Source organism: Falco naumanni, chromosome 1 (assembly GCF_017639655.2).
Source record: "Falco naumanni isolate bFalNau1 chromosome 1, bFalNau1.pat, whole genome shotgun sequence".
Classification (NCBI taxonomy): domain Eukaryota; kingdom Metazoa; phylum Chordata; class Aves; order Falconiformes; family Falconidae; genus Falco; species Falco naumanni.
Window position 1 is genome coordinate 91,750,535 of NC_054054.1, and position 17,403 is coordinate 91,767,937.

The window sequence follows — 17,403 nt, forward strand, 5'->3', positions numbered from 1 at the left end:
AAATAGAAAGATTTTGCTTTGATTTCAGTTTTAAAGAGAAGTACTGTTGCAAAGTGAAACTTCATCTATTTTCATAAGCCCTATGACTCTGAAAGGAGCTTTAACAGGCAGCAGATAGGAGAGGCAGGCAGGCACCGGCTTAACTCAGGGAAGGCAGGAGTGCATGTCTTTAAAGTAAAGAAATAGTAAAGAGCCTTTAAATTAATTTCAGTTCCATTCATATCACCCAGAATCAACACCTCGTAGGGCAAGCCCTTCTTCACTAGTAATGCTAAAACTTAAGATCTTGAGTACAAACTTGAGAATACTCACAAGAATAAAACTCCAGCAATTGTTTCAGTAATTCAATAATTTATTCATCTAAAAAAGTGTGTAAAAGTATATAGCTCTCATCCACAAGGTATATATGAATGACATTTAAAATGGAGGTCTTTATTATTATTGTTTCTTTTTATCAAAGTCTTTTTTTTTTTTAGTGTATTGTACCAGCGATATACTGTAGATTTAAAATGAACTTCACATTTTTTTTTTGTTTTCTTTCAAATTGTCGGCTATATATAAAAGAAGCTCACTGCAAAATGCTCAGAGAAAAAAAAAAAACAAAACCAAAAAGAAATTCAGAACTCCCCAGAAATGTACAGCTTTTACATTTAAAAAAGGTTCTGAAATATACATACAAGCATGCTGGACATTCCCCACCCCCTCCCTCTCCCTTTAGCTCAAACAACTGTAATAATAATTCTGATTTAGGCATGATTTTCCAAAGTTAGAAATAAAAAAAAAAATAAAATAACTTTCTTCACTCTGTAGGAAAGCCAGGGCTTGTACATTTCAGATTAATTCAGTAAAAAACTCACAAGTAAAATAATGCATATTTAAGGGAAATACTATACAGAACTTTTCACACTGAAGTACATAAGATTTTTCTTTAAAATCTATTGCCATTCATTTATTTTGCACAAAAACGTATAAATATGTCACCAGCTTCTCTTAACTTAAAAAAATTAAATAAAACACCAGATGAAAACTACGCCTTGCTGCCCTTTTTTTATTTTTAATTTTTGCTTAGAACCAGGTTTCTGGGGAAGAAACGCCCCTGGATAAAAACGGCCCATTTAAAAACAATAAACAAAATAAAAATCCAAAGTTCAGATGAATCCTGGGAACAAATAACCCCCAAATGGTAAAAGATTACAAATGTCTACTTTACATTTTTTCCTCCCCAAGTTAAATTTTTTTATACAAGTTTACAATCTTCATCTTTTTATGCTCTTCAAAAGGCCTTGAGAATTTTCTTTTCTGATTAAGAAAAAATAGTACTGCAATATTTTTAAAGTCAATTTTACACTGTACACATTAGATACAAATGGTTTGATATCAGATTTTTTTTTTTTTAACCTATACATTGCAAAGAGGATACCCACATGGGAGGTTTGGTGCAGAGAATGAAATAATCCATTTACAGGTTACTTCTCTGACTTCACCTTCTCATTACACAAGCAATTCTTTTTTTTTTTAATTATTTTATATAATTTGTTTTAAATGTTACATTATCTCAAGAAAAATACTTTTTAAAATATTAGAATTTCATTTTTTTTAACCAGAACATGAAAGTCTTTTGGAAGAACTTTAAAATTTGTAGTTTTTTCTCCACAGATAGATAACTAGGTCACACAGCCTGATCAAAGTGCCCGACCCCTCATGTAAGGCAGTCCATGCCTGCTGCACAGTGCAACAACAAACATTAGAAAATGGAGTTTAAATATAAACCCCTTGAAGCCTGGAATGAAGGAGTCATAAAAATACTTCAATTAGCCATTAACCTTTAAAATGGCAATCATTTTACTAAACAAAGTAACTTTTCCACCACAGTGGTATAACTTCAAGTACTAATTTAATGATATAATTTTTAAAAATTATTTCTTTGAAATAATATTCCTATAGTCAGAAAAAATACACCAGATTTGTAACTGATTTAGTGTAAACAAAAACCATATTTTTGGATATGTACATGGACGAGTCTGCCCAGAATTAAAGGGCGACTTGGGTTTCAGTAAATAGTTTTCTAGCATCACTAAATTTAATGGAAATATATTTCAATCATAGCTCTACAATAGATTAATTTACCACTTTCCATCTGCCCTTACATTGGGCTTTAAAGTAATTTTCCTCCCTACCTCTCACTCACTCCTCTTCCATTAGGTAGTGTTATCCTTCATTAATCAGCGGCCACTTCTTGCTTTAACCAGGCTAAATGCAGGTGAGAATTCCTTAAAATACAAGTCTGTCCTTACCAGAACACGCTTCCCTTCCCCGCTTGGACTTTGATTGTTACTAGCTTCATTTTTGATTTCTAGGTCAGAAGAGTGAGAGGTATGTAGATAAATAACCCTACAGTGGAACGGAGCTGGATTTTTAAGATATTCTACTGTTCCTGGTCCTTTATAATTTAATCCCTCCCCTTCCCAAACCTAAAAATAAATAAAGTATCTCCAGACCATTCATATCTACATGGACAGGTAACAAATGCATGCATTCATCCCAATCCACTCTGACAGGAACTCCAGGTAGACAGAAAACTCTAATATTTATACGAGTCTACAACTGTGTGGTTTTGTGGTTTTTTGTTTTGCCTTTTTCCTCCTGCAAAGTCCCAGTTTACGATGATCAAACAACGAAATAAGTTTTAGACAACCCAAACTGGTCACTACAATGTGTTTTTACTTGCAGGGCTGAAACTGCTCTTGGTTGTTTATCAGAGTTCCTAATGCAAAAAGATACTGTAGTCTTCCTTAAAAAAATAAAATATTAAAAAAAATAATCACACTGACCAGTAGTTCCTGGGCCACCAAACTAACACTGGCTTGAGGTTACTCTGTGTTCACTGTTCTTGGATGTTCCCAGATTTTGGACTGAAGCTGCCAGAGATGTTAATGGGTGGTTTAGTTCTGAACACTGCAGAATTCACATGTGCTTTTGGAGGAACAGAAGCACAGCACAGGACTGGTCTGAAGAGAAGCAAAATCGTGATCGTTGCAGATTGTGGCACATTTCTCAGGTTGAGGGGAGAATAAGCCAGAAGAACAAGTGCTTTTCTATCTATTAAAGTATATTCATGATGGCATTGTACAACTGAGTGAGCACCACAAAGTGGACAGGAAGGCAGGAGCTGCGATCCTGGGTGGCAGGGTTACACGTAAGCCAGGACAGTGCATTGTACTGCTCCAAAACGAACCTGCAGAAGACAAATGCAGAGAGAAATGAAACTGGAATTGTTTACTCCTTTCCTTCTTGTCTCTTCTAGAAGATTTACTTAAACTTATCTCTGGTTTCTCCCGGAGATGCAATGTCACGAGGCCTGCCTGGCTGTAATAACGCTGGTGGTGTTGACACAGTGGGAAACTCACTGAAAAGGGGAGCAGGGGAAGCACGGATTTTTAGGTTTAGTACATCTGAACTTGAACCAAGCTACCTGAATGTAGGCCCTCCCCAGTGAGGGCGTACGGAATCACAGAGGTTCAAATACCCCCGTACTCAAAGACTTGAGTCTTGAACACCTCTAAGGACAGAGGTTCCGCAGCCTCTCTGGGCAACCTGTGACAGTACCTGAGCACACTTGTGCGATCCTGCATTGGGTTTGAAGTTCTCATGTTGTAACTTGTGTCTGTTGTATCTTGACCTTTCCCCATGCACTGCATCACCCTTTTACGAGAAAATAAAAAGGCAGGAGTACCCCAGGACAGCTGTGATAGCTCAGTCCTCAAGACGATGCAAATCCAGATCTTGTAGAATACATACACCACCAATTCCCTTAGATTAGATTAGTCCTCATGTCTCCTGCTGATCTCTCCAGGTTTGATGTACGTGTTTGTTCACTGGCTGTCCCACCCTGTATGCTGTCTCATAAACCAGATCTTTTTTTCCTTCCCCAACAGCTGGGATGGAGGCAAACAGTCCTCTAGTTATCTTCAACAATATGATACACAAGTCTATAAAGAATGTCCTCTTTATATCCAATTCCTAAGATACTGGTATCAGGTGAGTACTTTTATCTCCTTCAGTTTAGTTTGGTGAGTAAAAGTAATCACTGGCACAGTCCAGATTAGACCACCAGGTAAACACAACAATCTTTAGAAGGTAAACCGAGGTGCCCACTTGGTGAGGCAACACTGTTTCTAAGTTTTCCTTACATATATAGTTTTGTACAGTCCTGTGGAAAACTGGTGAAGGAACCCTCAAAGTTCCACTCTTTGCTGCTGGAGGTAGCAGCTATAGTAAGAGTTGTCCACCGCTCTGAGACACACGAGTAGGGCATAGGAGAGTTACTAGCTGTTGACAAAACCAAGAAGTAATTTTGCCCGGCTGACAAGAAAACGTCTCTCTGAAATTTCAGAGCTTAGTCCCCAGAACCTCAGGGAGGAAACGCAAAACCTAGAAGGCCTTACCTCAAGACATCTGATGTAGTTTTAGAGTCAAGGGGGTGAGGAACTCGCTGAGAATTTCTGGCAGGTAGAAGCTCATCTGACTGCGCTACAGAGATATGGTGATGTAATGAGGCCTGTGTAAAGGAAAAAAAGCACAAATTAGCTCTTTGTATAGGCAAGTACTTCTAAAGAGTCACAGTGAACAAATACATTCTCAATTGTTTCAGGGCAGCAAGAAGAGTTGGCAATTCTGTGTGGAACTCACCATGACCATGTTCCAAGTTCCGCAATAATTAAATTTTTTAATAAACGGACTTCTCTTTTTGACTGGAATCAAGGAACTTGGAAAAAGGATGCTGAATTCTGTAATGTTGGTCAGGGAAGAAGTGATGAGGGGGAACGCCTGGGATGTGTCAGTGGTTCTTTGTATTTCATTAACAAACTGTCCTGAGTCTTCAGACTCTCCCAGCAGGAGGCCCAGCACAGTGTGCCGCACTGAGCTGGGGTGTCTGACCAGAGCGCTGTGGGCAGCCCTCATGCTGCTCTGCTGCGGCGCCTTCCCAGTCTTACCCTTCTGCTGGAGCAAGGCTTGTGCATTAGTTTGTGCAGGAGTAGGGAAGGGATTTCATATTGATCCTGTGCCGGGAGTAGAGCAACCACGTAAGCCTTTCAAGTGGGTAGCCTAATACGCCACACAGCCTGCCGAGGCAAAACCTCTAATTTATACTCCTCCAATTATGGCACGCACATTAGAGGTGAAATACTTTAGCTCAAAAATACTTAATCCAAATCAGACAAAGATGACTTGAATCTGTACGCCTCACATGCCATACAAGTTTCCTAATTGCAGTGCTGTGCAGCATGAAGGAGACAGCATCCCCTGCTCACTGAATGGTGTACAAGTCACTGCATGAATTCAGCCCCTTGCTTTTATTAAAAATTGTCCAAACCAAAACAGCATGTTCCAAGTCAAATTAAACATTTAATTCAGCCTAGATCTGAGAGCGCAATTGTGTTGGGCTGGGGGGTGGTGGGGTAGGGAAGGGTGGTGGCTCCTTCTCTCTAGTACAAATCTAGTATAAGCTTATGGAAGGAATTCATGAAGTTGCCTGGAGCTCTGCTGACTATGTTTTTACTGCTGGCACTGGAACAGTCTTTGGATTACTCATTCACAAAAAAAAGGTAGTTTTAACTTTAGCATAAAACTTCCTCTCTAGCTCCAAAACCACGGTGGTTAATTTTTCATATTATTTTGAGATCTCCATTCTGTTGGTTTAAGGAAGAGCAGATACTTCAGGGAGATCGACCCATGAAGAGTGCAGTGTAAGGAGTAAGGTCCAGTGCTTTGCTGGTGGAGGTGCTACACTGAACACAAAGCCTGCCACGCTGACTGCAAGTTACTGTTACCAGTGGTCCTAAAATTGCTTTTGTTGCACGAGGAAAGAATTGAGAAACACTGAACACCTTTACGCTGATAATTGCCTGATAGACACGGATGAGGGAGTTTAGTTAAGAGTCTTGCAAAAATGTTTAGTGTTTGTTAATTAAAGCTGGGAATGGATGAAGTGAATGGTACTAACTTTACTGTTCCATATGTTGTCTGCTTAAATAGTTATGTGATGCTCGCCAAGGCAGATTTTTCACCTTCTTTCCATGCTCACTAGCTCACATTGTTCTGATTCATTCAGATAAGCAGCTGCATGACACTCTACAGGGCTCAGTGACTCTCTAGTAGTTGAGCCAGTTCTGCTTATGTGTCACACAAGCACTTGCAGTTCTAGAATGGAAAGTAATCCGGTTCACTCTGACACTGCAGACTCTACTGTGCAACTAGGGGAACAGAAATGGATAGTAAATACTCTACCTGGAGGTGCTGCTCTCCTTTCTAACTTCTGATCTGTGTGTCATAACTGGAGTACAGCAGAACAGAAGGTATGTCCCTCCTGCCTTAGGCTGACTGAAAACGAAAACTGGGATGTTTCTGTAATAACAGATCGAGCTGCGATGATTCTGTATTTAGAAGCTGCCGAACTATTCCATTTTCAGGTAAAGACCTTAGCAACACAGATTTAAGTTTCAATAGCCAGCTATCTTAAGCAAATTTAAACCTGAAATTGCATTTCCATTTCCAGGACTGTCACAGTTGCAGTAACATGCAAAGCCAACGTTTTCAAAGAAAATTCACAGGCTATAAACAGAACAATTCTTCTCTTTCCCCTGTGAAAGGATACCACGACAGACCTTCAGGAAAAGGGGACACTGGTTTTGGGCCTGAGGACAGGACGACCAGAACCACTGCGGAAGGTTCTCAGCTTTGGCAGTTGATACAAAGTATCCGAGAGCAAGAGGCTGCTGCTTCAGCTCTTCCGGGGCTTCCCGGGAAAGGAGACGTTCCCCTTGGCTCTGAAAGAAGAGTTGAAAAGGCAGGTTTGTTGGTTTACGCCATTATGTCCCACTCCAATAACATTAACTTTGTTTACTCATTACTCAGTATTTTATCCAGTTCTGTCTTGTTCCTAATGAGCTATCCTTTAGTCACACATGAATCTTAAAGTTGTCTAATCCCTTCCTGTTTCCCCTGTCATTGGGTTCTCCAGGCTTATATTCCAGAATCACTTTAGATTCCCAAACAGCAATGTTAACCTCCCCAATGGAACCCAGCATGTGTGGAATCTGATGCTGCAGAGTAACTCCGAGGTGCTGGGCTCAGGCTGTGAATCTGAACAGCTGCTCGTGCGCACGCAGACCAGTGTTGGATTTAAGTTTATGAAGCCTCATAGGCTTTTCCTACACACAGCAAAACCAGCAGTTTGCACTGCAGATCCTTCTAACTTCAGCTAGCAAAAGCATGCATTAAATACTGGAATATGGAAGAAGAGAGAGTACCTGCAACTTCCAAAGTTTGGCTGTTCGCTTTTTCAGTTACTCAGTTAGTTACATTCAGAGCTTAGAAAAAAAATGCTACACTTGCTATTCCTTGCTGTGGGCACTTGGACACTACCCAGCATGCGAAGTGTGGGGAAAAGGAAACAGCTGTCTTGCTTTTCAATTTATACCACTTACTTATTCATATGCTGTATTTTTGCAATATTAGATACTCATATACCTATATATGGACCAAAGAGTTAGAGAGGAGAGAGTTAAAATTTCATCAGACTGAGTCACCGCCTGTCAGCGTATATGTTTGTGATTTTATTTCTGTAGAGTGAAAGGTAGATAAACCTTCCATACCCTGTCTGACCGAGGCTGTTGGATAGGAGCACCTGGTGTGAGCTTGCTTACCTCATCCTCTGTGTGCCTGCATATATACGTATCCTATCTGTCACGAACCACAGTGCCAAACCTACCAGGGTTTCCTTGGGTATCGCCATGTGGGACTGCCATTCCATTCTAGAGTACATTCCTATTTTAAATGCATTTGGGTTTGCAAACACCTAGTTTGCTTTCAGTTTTATTTCACAGAGAAAGAACCCAAAAGATGCCTGTGAAGTATTTTGGCTTGTAACTTAACCCAGAAGAATGGGGACAGCAGTTCATTTAATCCATACACATCTTTTAAGTCAACAGGTTTAAGAAAAAGATTCCACTTCACAGAAGCCAGCTTAATCACAAAGCCTTCACTGCTAGTCCTTCAAGCAGGCCTTTCTCCAATGGTAATATCTTGATCAGGAATCAAAGGAAGTTAAACACTCCATAAAGCTCGGAGAAGGCTGCAGCTCACCTGGCTGTGGGCACTCCGAAAGCCTAACAGCAAACTGGCTGCGGAGCGGTCAGGCCTTACACTGCTCAACTGCAGCAATCAATTATGGGTTGCATGGACGAAGGCTCGACCTTCCCCGACCCACAAGGTAATGATCACACGCTGTTGCTTTTTTAAAACCAAAAATTACACATCAATTACTAGGCCCTTGTTAATGGTTAAACTGAATTACTATGACAGGTTCATCTAGAAATGGTTTGCCCAGGTCTCCAAGCTCTGTGTTCATTAACCTTTCAGTGCTGTTCTGAAGCCACTTGGATGGAGTTCCATTGAGAGTAAGTTTTGCAAATGCATTTTGAGAAGTGGTACAGAATAGAGGTTGTTGAATGAACTAAATAAGAGGGAGAAACTGTAATGAGTGATGAGTTGTGATTCATGGCTGGAGGGTTTAGTAACACAACTTAAAACCTTTAATTTGCCCACGTACCAGTTTGAAATAACCAAGCAACAGTAATGTGCAATTACTTGGCCTTTGGAAGGTGGGTTGGGGTATTAACACAAGGTAAGGAGGTTGTGTACTGAGATCACAACATACAGTATTAGCATTCTGGTGGCCGATGCAGAAGGGATTTTTCACTCCCAGGCTGTATTAAGCTGACCACTGAAGCATTTTGCAGCTGTTGCAAGGAAAATACAGGCAGGACTTTTTCCTTCCTGGTGGTGAAACACCTTTTAGTTAGTAATTTTCAGGGAACTGGAGTTCTTTTCCTAAGATCTTTTATTTACATTTAGAAGAATGCAGTCCTCTGTTACCGAGGCTGAGCAGCATCATTCACAGGCATATATCTTAGCTGTACACGCATCTCTTCTCAGTACTCCATACTTCCTTTCATACCAGGTTTCTAGTTCTGCTTGAGACTGTTTGAAGCCACCAGTGATAGTAACAGATCCAGATCCAGTTACTGAAATTACTACAGATCAGTAAACCAGAACTTTTAAATGCATGGGGTTATCTGTCCCTTCCATAAAAGTTAGCCTGTTTTTTAAACAAAATACTGTACTATTTAGTAAAGAAGTAATACGCTACTGCTTTACATGAACTATTTCTACAATAAAACTTCTCCACAGGAAATTATGAAGCATCAAAGTTCTACATACTTGTGATGGAAACCATTTTAAGAGTACAACTAAGTCTCTTACACAATTAAATGTATGAGTAAAAGAGTTCCATCAAGCATGATCCAAATTATGCTAAAGCTGATTCAAAAAAATACCTTGAATTACCAAAAATAATTTGCATTTTAAGTAATCACTGGTGTTGGAACCAACTTTATAAAGCCACTTCAAACAAAAATACCTTAGAAACACTATGTGCTCTGGGCTAATTTTTACTAAGAAAACAACATCTGCATAAACATCCAGCACCTGCGGAGTTTTTATGGGTAGGGTTTTATTATTAGGAGAATTATCTCCCTTCTTGCCTCTCCTAGAAATTCATGTGAACGGAGCTGTCGTATCTTCCTTTCTCTCAAAGACTTGTCACACTTTGTGCCAGGGACATTCCATATGATTTTCCAGAAAAAATGGATGAGTACAGATTAAATTTATACCGGTTCATTAGGTGTGGCTTTACCACATAAAAATAAAGCTTTTCTGCTTTTCTCTCCTCGTCTCTTCCTCTCAATTATCTTGTACACTAACAATTAACCTGAGACTTAAATGGTCAAGGCAGAGGCATCTTCTATAACAGTATTTAACCAGCACCTTCAATTTTAACGTTAACTTCTGCTTGCTGTTATCTAATTATGTTTGAGAATCTACAGGAAAAAGACATTTTATTGGAGGATTGAGGTCTTTTTTTGTGTTTTAAGTAGCATATCCCCTTGGAAGTGCTACAGCCTTACCCTACTATGCTGGAAGTGTGATCCCACTCCAATGCCAGATGGTGATCCAGGGGAAGGAACTGGGGAGGAATTTGGTGAAGAGTGAAGATTCCCCGTTATTAAAATTCTAATGTCATTGTCCATGTCATCTGGGAATGGGAGGTCAAACATGTCATCTGAAAAGGGAAAGGAAGACAATTAATTTCCAATGTGCTGTACTCATTTTTGTAATGTACTACCATTCCCTTTAATTTATTATCTTTTTTTTAACAACTTGAGACAGATGAAAGGAGAGATAAACACTTCACTGTTTAATCCTTCTTAGTACCTTTGACTGCAACCGCCCAGACTTGAAAGGAAGAGTTGGCAGACACCTATTAAAATCATGAATTTTAACGATGGTCACATAATGAACAAAAATCCTGTCATACCAGCTTAATAAAAATCCAAATTGAACTTTCTAACAGAAAAAATGACACCTCTCCACAGTCAGTCAGAGAAATCCATTAACAAAATACTTGAAGTACATTAAACAAACCTACGTGTGTTACTCTCAGCAGGTGCTGCTCTTTGGGCTTCTACTGCTACACGCCAGGGCTTCGGCACATTTGCTCAAACTATTCTGGGAGCAGTCCTAGCGGCTTCAAGGAAGTCGCTCCCAGAATCAATAAGGGCAGCAAGGCCTGCTCCACACTCACAGGCAATGTGCTTTCATGATTATTTCAAACACTGCACCAGGATTTCCTATAACACAGCTTTTAATATTTTACTTTCATCTCAGAAATTAAATACAGTTGTATTATCATAACTTGCTGTTTTAATTTGGCTTATGTTAATCTGTGGGAAAGGCGTAAAAAGATACAGTGAAAACATGTTTGCATTCTGTAAGAAGTATATTCCATTGCTCAGTCATTTGCAACACAGGCTATACCATGAATAATTTACATAATGGAAAGCTAAGATTATAAACACAGAGCAAAAAATTACAAGCATCACAATATGGTTTATAGGTTTTTTTCTCTTATCCAGATTTCTCAGCAGGCAAAGACATTTAAACAATATAATGGCATTTAAGGTGTATTTTAGGGCACAAAGGGACAATGGGAGCTGTCTGAATTGACTGGATTAATTAGAATTGTAGCCAAATTATACTAAAACATGCAGAGCCCTAAATAAGAGTCATGCATTTCTACATACTCCAATAAATAATTTCTCTTGAAAAAGAAGAATTTACTCCACATGAAAATGCAAAAGGACGCATGTGTCTTGAACTAATTTCACTGGAAGTCCCAGTATTGAAATAAACAGGTGGTTGTTTTTCTTCATCTTCTGGAGAAACATTGCAAAAGCAATGAATTATGTTTATTAACTTCTCTCCTACAACCTCAGTAAACAAAACAGAACTAATGTCATGCTCTGCTTGGCCTCCAGAACAGAAATGAGATGGCTAATAGCACAGAAAACAGTTTAATCATTAAGTAGAACCGAGTTAAGAAAATTAAATTTAACACCATTTTGGAAAACGCCAGTTCTTGTACCTCATTCTAATTAGCATCTGAAGCACTAAAGGGCAGGTTAACGCAGGTTAAATATTTGTCAGCACAGCGTTCAGTCAGGATTCTGGGGCCTTGAAAGGACAGCTGCTTAGGCATTAAGAGGGGTAACTTCCCTTCTGGGAGGCCCACTGAAATTCCAGGAGGCACAGATCAAAGCGGACTCTTTCTTGCAAGAGAGTGGGCTTTTCTTCGTTGCTATACTTTCCTTTTCATAAAATACTTCTGCTGTAAATGTTTGTAGTTACTCTTGGTTTAAATAATTTTACAATCATTGATAAGTATTTACAGCAGAACAGTTAGGAAAATACTTACTTGATATGAAGTGTTAGTCAGAGTCTTGCTGCTGCAAACTATAGGGTTAGATATGCTTGAAAAAGCACACTGCTAACATGAAGAATTCTCAGGTTGGTCTATTTTGCTTACTTTACAAGAAGATTAAAATTCTAGAACAAGTACTTCCTTCCTCACCAGCTTTGTACACAACAGGGCATGAAGTGAAGCATTACTATAAAATACAAGTTGGCCTGATAAATCACAGCAACAAGAAAGACCATTTTATAGCCTGTGCCATTTCGCGTATTGATTAGTCCACATCACTTCTGGAATAAATCAGCATGATTATCTGAGAACAGACTTCAGAAAACCCCCATAGTATGCCATCCTGTAACCATACATTACAGCGGTGTTCTCTTTAAATTAGGTGGAATGGGTCCATGGGAGAACACTGCTCCACTCAGGTTTTTTCACTCGTGACTGGCACAGCTCTGCTTATGTGCTGAGCAGCCACTGAGCACTCGCAAGTGTTTCACCTCTTACACCAGACACGTGCTCACTTACCATTAGTAGGGCTGAACCCGTCCTCGTTGGGGTAGTTTGCTGGTGCTACCTGGATAGTAGCAGAGGTTGGGAAAACCAGGATGTGTGTACAGGAGGCATCCTGAGGGGTATTCAGCTGAGATGACTGCAGATTCAGCGCAGTGCTCCGGCCAAACACTGATCCCATAGTGACAGCATCTTCCGGGACAGAAGCAATGGCAGAGACATTAATTTGCGTAATCTTCAAAATATACGTTCTGTGTTCAATTAATTTTTTGTGCATCTAAGCTGTGTTTGGAAGTGAATATGCGTGTTTAAAGGTTCTTATTGTAACAAGAATAAATTACTAGAAGAGCTTGAAATTAAGATCACAGGTTGTATAGACAATGTTTAGCCACGTGAATGCTCATACAATACCCTACCTTTCCTTTCATTCTGCTGCCCCTTAATCAAAGATTTACTTGTTAAATGAACAAGTTAAATTTATTTTTGATGCACATATCGGTATAATTATGAAATATACTCCACTTTGGTTGACATGAAAAAAAAGCATAACTTGCCATCTATTTTCTCACGTCACAAAATCTCTGCTTTGAAAATTATTCAACTTGATGAGTAATTTTCAAGCTTGTTAATTCTGTTCTGTGTAGTAATTTTTATTTCTAAGCTTCAAAAACCAGAGCAGCTTGTAAGGATATGTCACCACATACATTAAAAAGTACATGCTTACGTAATACAACAAGTTAATAAAGGGAACCTCAAAATTTTAATTTTATTGCAACTTAACTCTGTGGACTGCTGCTTATAATAGAACTCTCTAAATAAGCATATGAAAAGGCAAGTATGTTTATCCTTGCTCCCATTTACACAGGCTCCTCCTTTTTCACACTGTAGACTCTCAAGTGTCTGCAGTCCTCCTTGCACAAGGGCATCTACATCGTCACATTCAGCTGATGAGAACCTGTCTACCTGAGAGCATGGCCTCCCCAAGGGAAAGGGGCAGCCCTCTGTCAGTGGCAGACAGAAACCTTTCCCCCTAGGACCCTCACTCCCAACACAGCATCTCTTTGTGGTATGTTGGGGGATTCTGCTGGCTTACCCTGTTTTCTCCCACATTTAGCCCTACTAGTGAAGGTCTTATTGTTGGACCCAGAAGTCTCCCAAAATTAATGTGCTTAGGTGATAAGTATGATAAAAGAGTTTCTTTGGCATTTAAATATGTGGATAAAATTTACCTGGCATCACCACAAAGGACCCCTGTGGCTCCATGGCAACTAAGCAGGCACTAAGGATAGAAGGAGAGTCTGCCGATGAGATACCACACATGCGGCACACCTCCTTCAGTTGTTTGCTGATTGTCTGCAGGGAACATTCCCCAAGGAGGATACTCCAGTCTGAAATGAATAAACATGATGATAGAGCAGAACAGAGTCCTGAAATAGCCAGCACTTGCTTGAAAATAGCAAACTATTAATAACCCTTTGCACTTCTTAAACACTCTACTATTCTGGACCGCTTCCCCATGTAAGCAAGGCGCATGGCTTGCAGAGTGGGTATCCAGGCAGTTATTCAGTGGAAGTTTGTTGGTGTTCCCATGAGCTAATTGCATTACTCTGACAAATCACTGAAGATGATGTGTTTCTTCAAGAATGAGTCTCTCACTCTACATGTAAGGTGGAGGAGGTACCTGGATTCTTTTTAAAGACTTTTAAAAGTGGGGTTTTTTGTTTGTTTTGTGTTTTTTTTTTTTTTACATATGAATCTTTTCCTGAAATGCACTGATCCTTTTTTCAAAAAGGACATCTGCTTTCATCTAACATGCTGCATTAATTGCAGAACTTGAAATGCAAGCAAAGAGAGATAAATTCACACACTTTGTTAGAATAAAATACACTAAACAAAGCAAATTTCAATGGAGGTGCAGATATGCATTCAAGAAACTCCATTTAGCCACTTAAATGACATTACGTGTCCAAACAGAGGAAGGGAGTTGATTAAATTCTTAGTCTGTTTTCCTGCCTTCATTCCATGTGGCCCCTGTGTGCATGATGGGTAGCACGTTCCCCTACCAGGGCAGGCAACAGCTCTTCTCCCCTGCATGTGATATACAGGAGAAGGCATTTATATACTGCTTTTTTCCCCCCTAGAGTATTCCTTTGTGCTTTCAGACTGAACTGTTATGCATTGTGCACTGGTTTTAAGTATTTTTCCCATCTCATGAAATACAGAATCTCTTACAATAAGGTAACCAGAAGGATTCATGTCTCCTTCAGTTACTGATATAAAAGGACAAACGCTCATGAAGTATCTTTGTCCTCTCATCTAATTTATCTTCATGTTCCAACTGAGGAGATGGATGAAGAATCCCTCTCAGAATCCCATTTTCTTCCAGTTACCAAACAAAACCTGAATAGCAGCCACAGCCGTTAGAAACGGAAGATGCTGAATGCATCTTTGCATTGATGCATTGTCTTTGGATGAGTGAGAGGAATCACTGCTGAAGGGAAGCAAGGCCAGCCCTGCCCTTGCTTGGATTAAGGCACCTATAGCTGCAACACTCAGAGCTCCTTTAAGCTGTTAGGAATGCTGAGTCTGGGGAACTCTTCGCAGGTCGCAGAGTGTACCTTATTGCTGGTTAACACTGATTATCAGGTACTTTTGTATATCACAAAAAAAAAATAATTCTTTGTTCAGTAACTTTTTTTGCAATAATTGTTACGTTTATGTTTAAGTTTAGGAATCAGAACTGAATCCTATTTTTATTTCTGTGACAGGGTAACTATTCTTCAGACCTTTTTCTAACATGTGACAAAACCCATGTCTTCCACTTGGAAGTGCACTGTGCAAATCGTGATTAATCTACACAACATCTACCAGACAGGAGGGAGTAATGTCAAACCCATTGTACAAACAAACAGATTGTTTATGCAAACCAATACACAAATTCACTGCCAGAGTAGGATCATCGCCCTCAGCTCTAAGTCATTCAGCCTTGCACCCCAAGGCATTGAGAACACGGACAGTTCATACCTTTTAACTCCCCATGGCCCAGGCGGCCAAGCCGCCCGATGACAACTCTCCAAGGCAGCGAAGTCATCTGCACAATACCAATGCACCATTCCCACAGCTTCTGCAGACCGATTTTACGTGCAGACAACTTGCTCCTCCTTGACCTGGAAGTTAAGGAAAGGGGGAGGGGAAATAAGAAGACAATTGAGGACAATATTCAGATTTCTAGTCTACATAATTGTTTCACTGCTTGCCCCTCTACAGGAGTTCTTACAGTTCTGTAGAGTGCCTAATTTACTTTTTACTAACACAGAGCAGAAAAAGTATGTGCGCTTTCAGTACTATTATTGCAGTGACATGCAAGAGCTGTCAATATGCTGAACAACACATCAGTTGTCCTGGAAGGTAAGATTTGTAGGCAGCATTTGTAAAACAAGTGTAACACAGTACTTTTTTTTCTTTGCAGTTTTTAAGTTACGTAAGTACCAACTGATATTCTCACTGTAACATTATCATGATCAGGTCATCATGAATTATGATCAGAAGGGATGCGCAAAAAACTGATGAGAGTGAGGGCTGACAACTATAGAGCTAGATATAAGGTAAAAAGTAGATGTTTCTACCTGTTTGGTAAATCAATATTAACTATGCAGGTTTCCAACAATTCACCATGAAGGTCAGTGCAGGATGCCAGAAGCCAACGCTGATCATGAGACAAACAATATCCAACAAAAAGGACATTGTATTTCTGACTGGCCTCTCCAAATGTTTCTCCCAGCTCTGTCTGCTTGTCTTTGATGGGTGCCAGTATGAAAGGAGGCGAGTATAGCTGGATTGGGCTGGGCCTCTGCAATAAAATTGACACAATCATCAGCAAATATGTCAAAAACTATTTAATGCAAGAAACACACAAACACAGACTGGCAGTGAGTATGGAAAAATAAGAGTGATACTAAGTACATTCAAGGCATTCATACTCAAGAGATATTGGGAAAAGGGTGTTTGCAGACAATTAATTTCTGCTAGTTAAAACTAGTGCACTTCAAACTTTTATCTAAAGATTTTTTTGATATATATATAGGGAAACTAAGGTATGAAAACAGTCTTTGGACAGGCTGATACCAGACTTTGAAACAGCAGGAGTTTAAACCTGTTATTCTGTAAATCCCTCTGCTACAATTGATGCTTTCTGCTCACCTCCTTCCATTCACATACTGCCTACAGAACAGTGCACAGCATGATCTGATGCGAGGACCAAGAACTGCAACTCAGAAACTGCTCGGATAGACTCACTTCTGGTTTTCTATCTAGGCATTAGGTATAACATACTTCTATGAACATCAGGTGTGATGTCAGAAATTCTTTAAGTCCTACAGCTCACAGTTTTATTTCAGAAATGCTTTGGTTTTTGAATCAGAACTGAACTAATTCACCAGATCTGCTGTACATGTGTTAGTGCTTCTCTGTAAGAGAATACCCCTCACCCCTCAGAAAACAAACGTGTAAAGGGTTGTAAGAAGTCAAGGCTGTTCAACACCATTTAACAATAAGGAGAAGCAAATTAGTATTGTAAATAATATATGTGTAGTCCTCCTGTAGAGCCTAACAGTCGTAAGTTATTAAATTCATCTTTTATTTAAAAAAAAAAAAAAAAAGTCATAAAATTGCAAGAGGCTGAGACCCGAAGGGTCTCTAGTCCAATCTTCCTGCTCAAATTGTCAATTACAGCAGGTTGCCCAGGACTCTGGGTATCTGCGTCATTGGACACAGAGATACTGGACATCGCCTCCAGCGACAGAGATGTGCAGCCTGCCTGGGCAACTAGTTCCAGTGTTCAGTCACCCCCACAGTAAAGAAGTTTTCTTGTGTTTTTCATTTAAACACAATTTCTTGTATTTCAGTTTGTGCCTGCTGCCTCTCATCCCATCACTGGATACTGCCAAGAAGAGCCTGGCTCCATCTTCCTCACTCCCTCCCATCAGGTATTTATACACAACTATCAGAGCCCTCCTGGC

The 17,403-nt window shown here is 39.7% G+C and overlaps 1 protein-coding gene across 2 annotated transcripts in view; it reads right to left on the reverse strand.

Moving 5' to 3' along the window:
* Positions 1 to 405: 405 nt before the first annotated feature.
* Positions 406 to 17,403, reverse strand: part of MED13L (mediator complex subunit 13L) — a 204,149-nt gene continuing 187,151 nt past the window's right edge. For both annotated transcript variants that reach the window (XM_040606209.1, XM_040606200.1), the window contains 8 exons: positions 16,012 to 16,235; positions 15,410 to 15,552; positions 13,615 to 13,773; positions 12,401 to 12,577; positions 10,029 to 10,183; positions 6,666 to 6,827; positions 4,446 to 4,558; positions 406 to 3,235 (listed from right to left, as the gene is read on the reverse strand). In XM_040606209.1, coding sequence (XP_040462143.1) covers positions 3,103 to 3,235; positions 4,446 to 4,558; positions 6,666 to 6,827; positions 10,029 to 10,183; positions 12,401 to 12,577; positions 13,615 to 13,773; positions 15,410 to 15,552; positions 16,012 to 16,235 — 1,266 coding nt within the window. In that variant the 3' untranslated portion in view covers positions 406 to 3,102. The remainder of the gene's footprint in view (positions 3,236 to 4,445; positions 4,559 to 6,665; positions 6,828 to 10,028; positions 10,184 to 12,400; positions 12,578 to 13,614; positions 13,774 to 15,409; positions 15,553 to 16,011; positions 16,236 to 17,403) is intronic.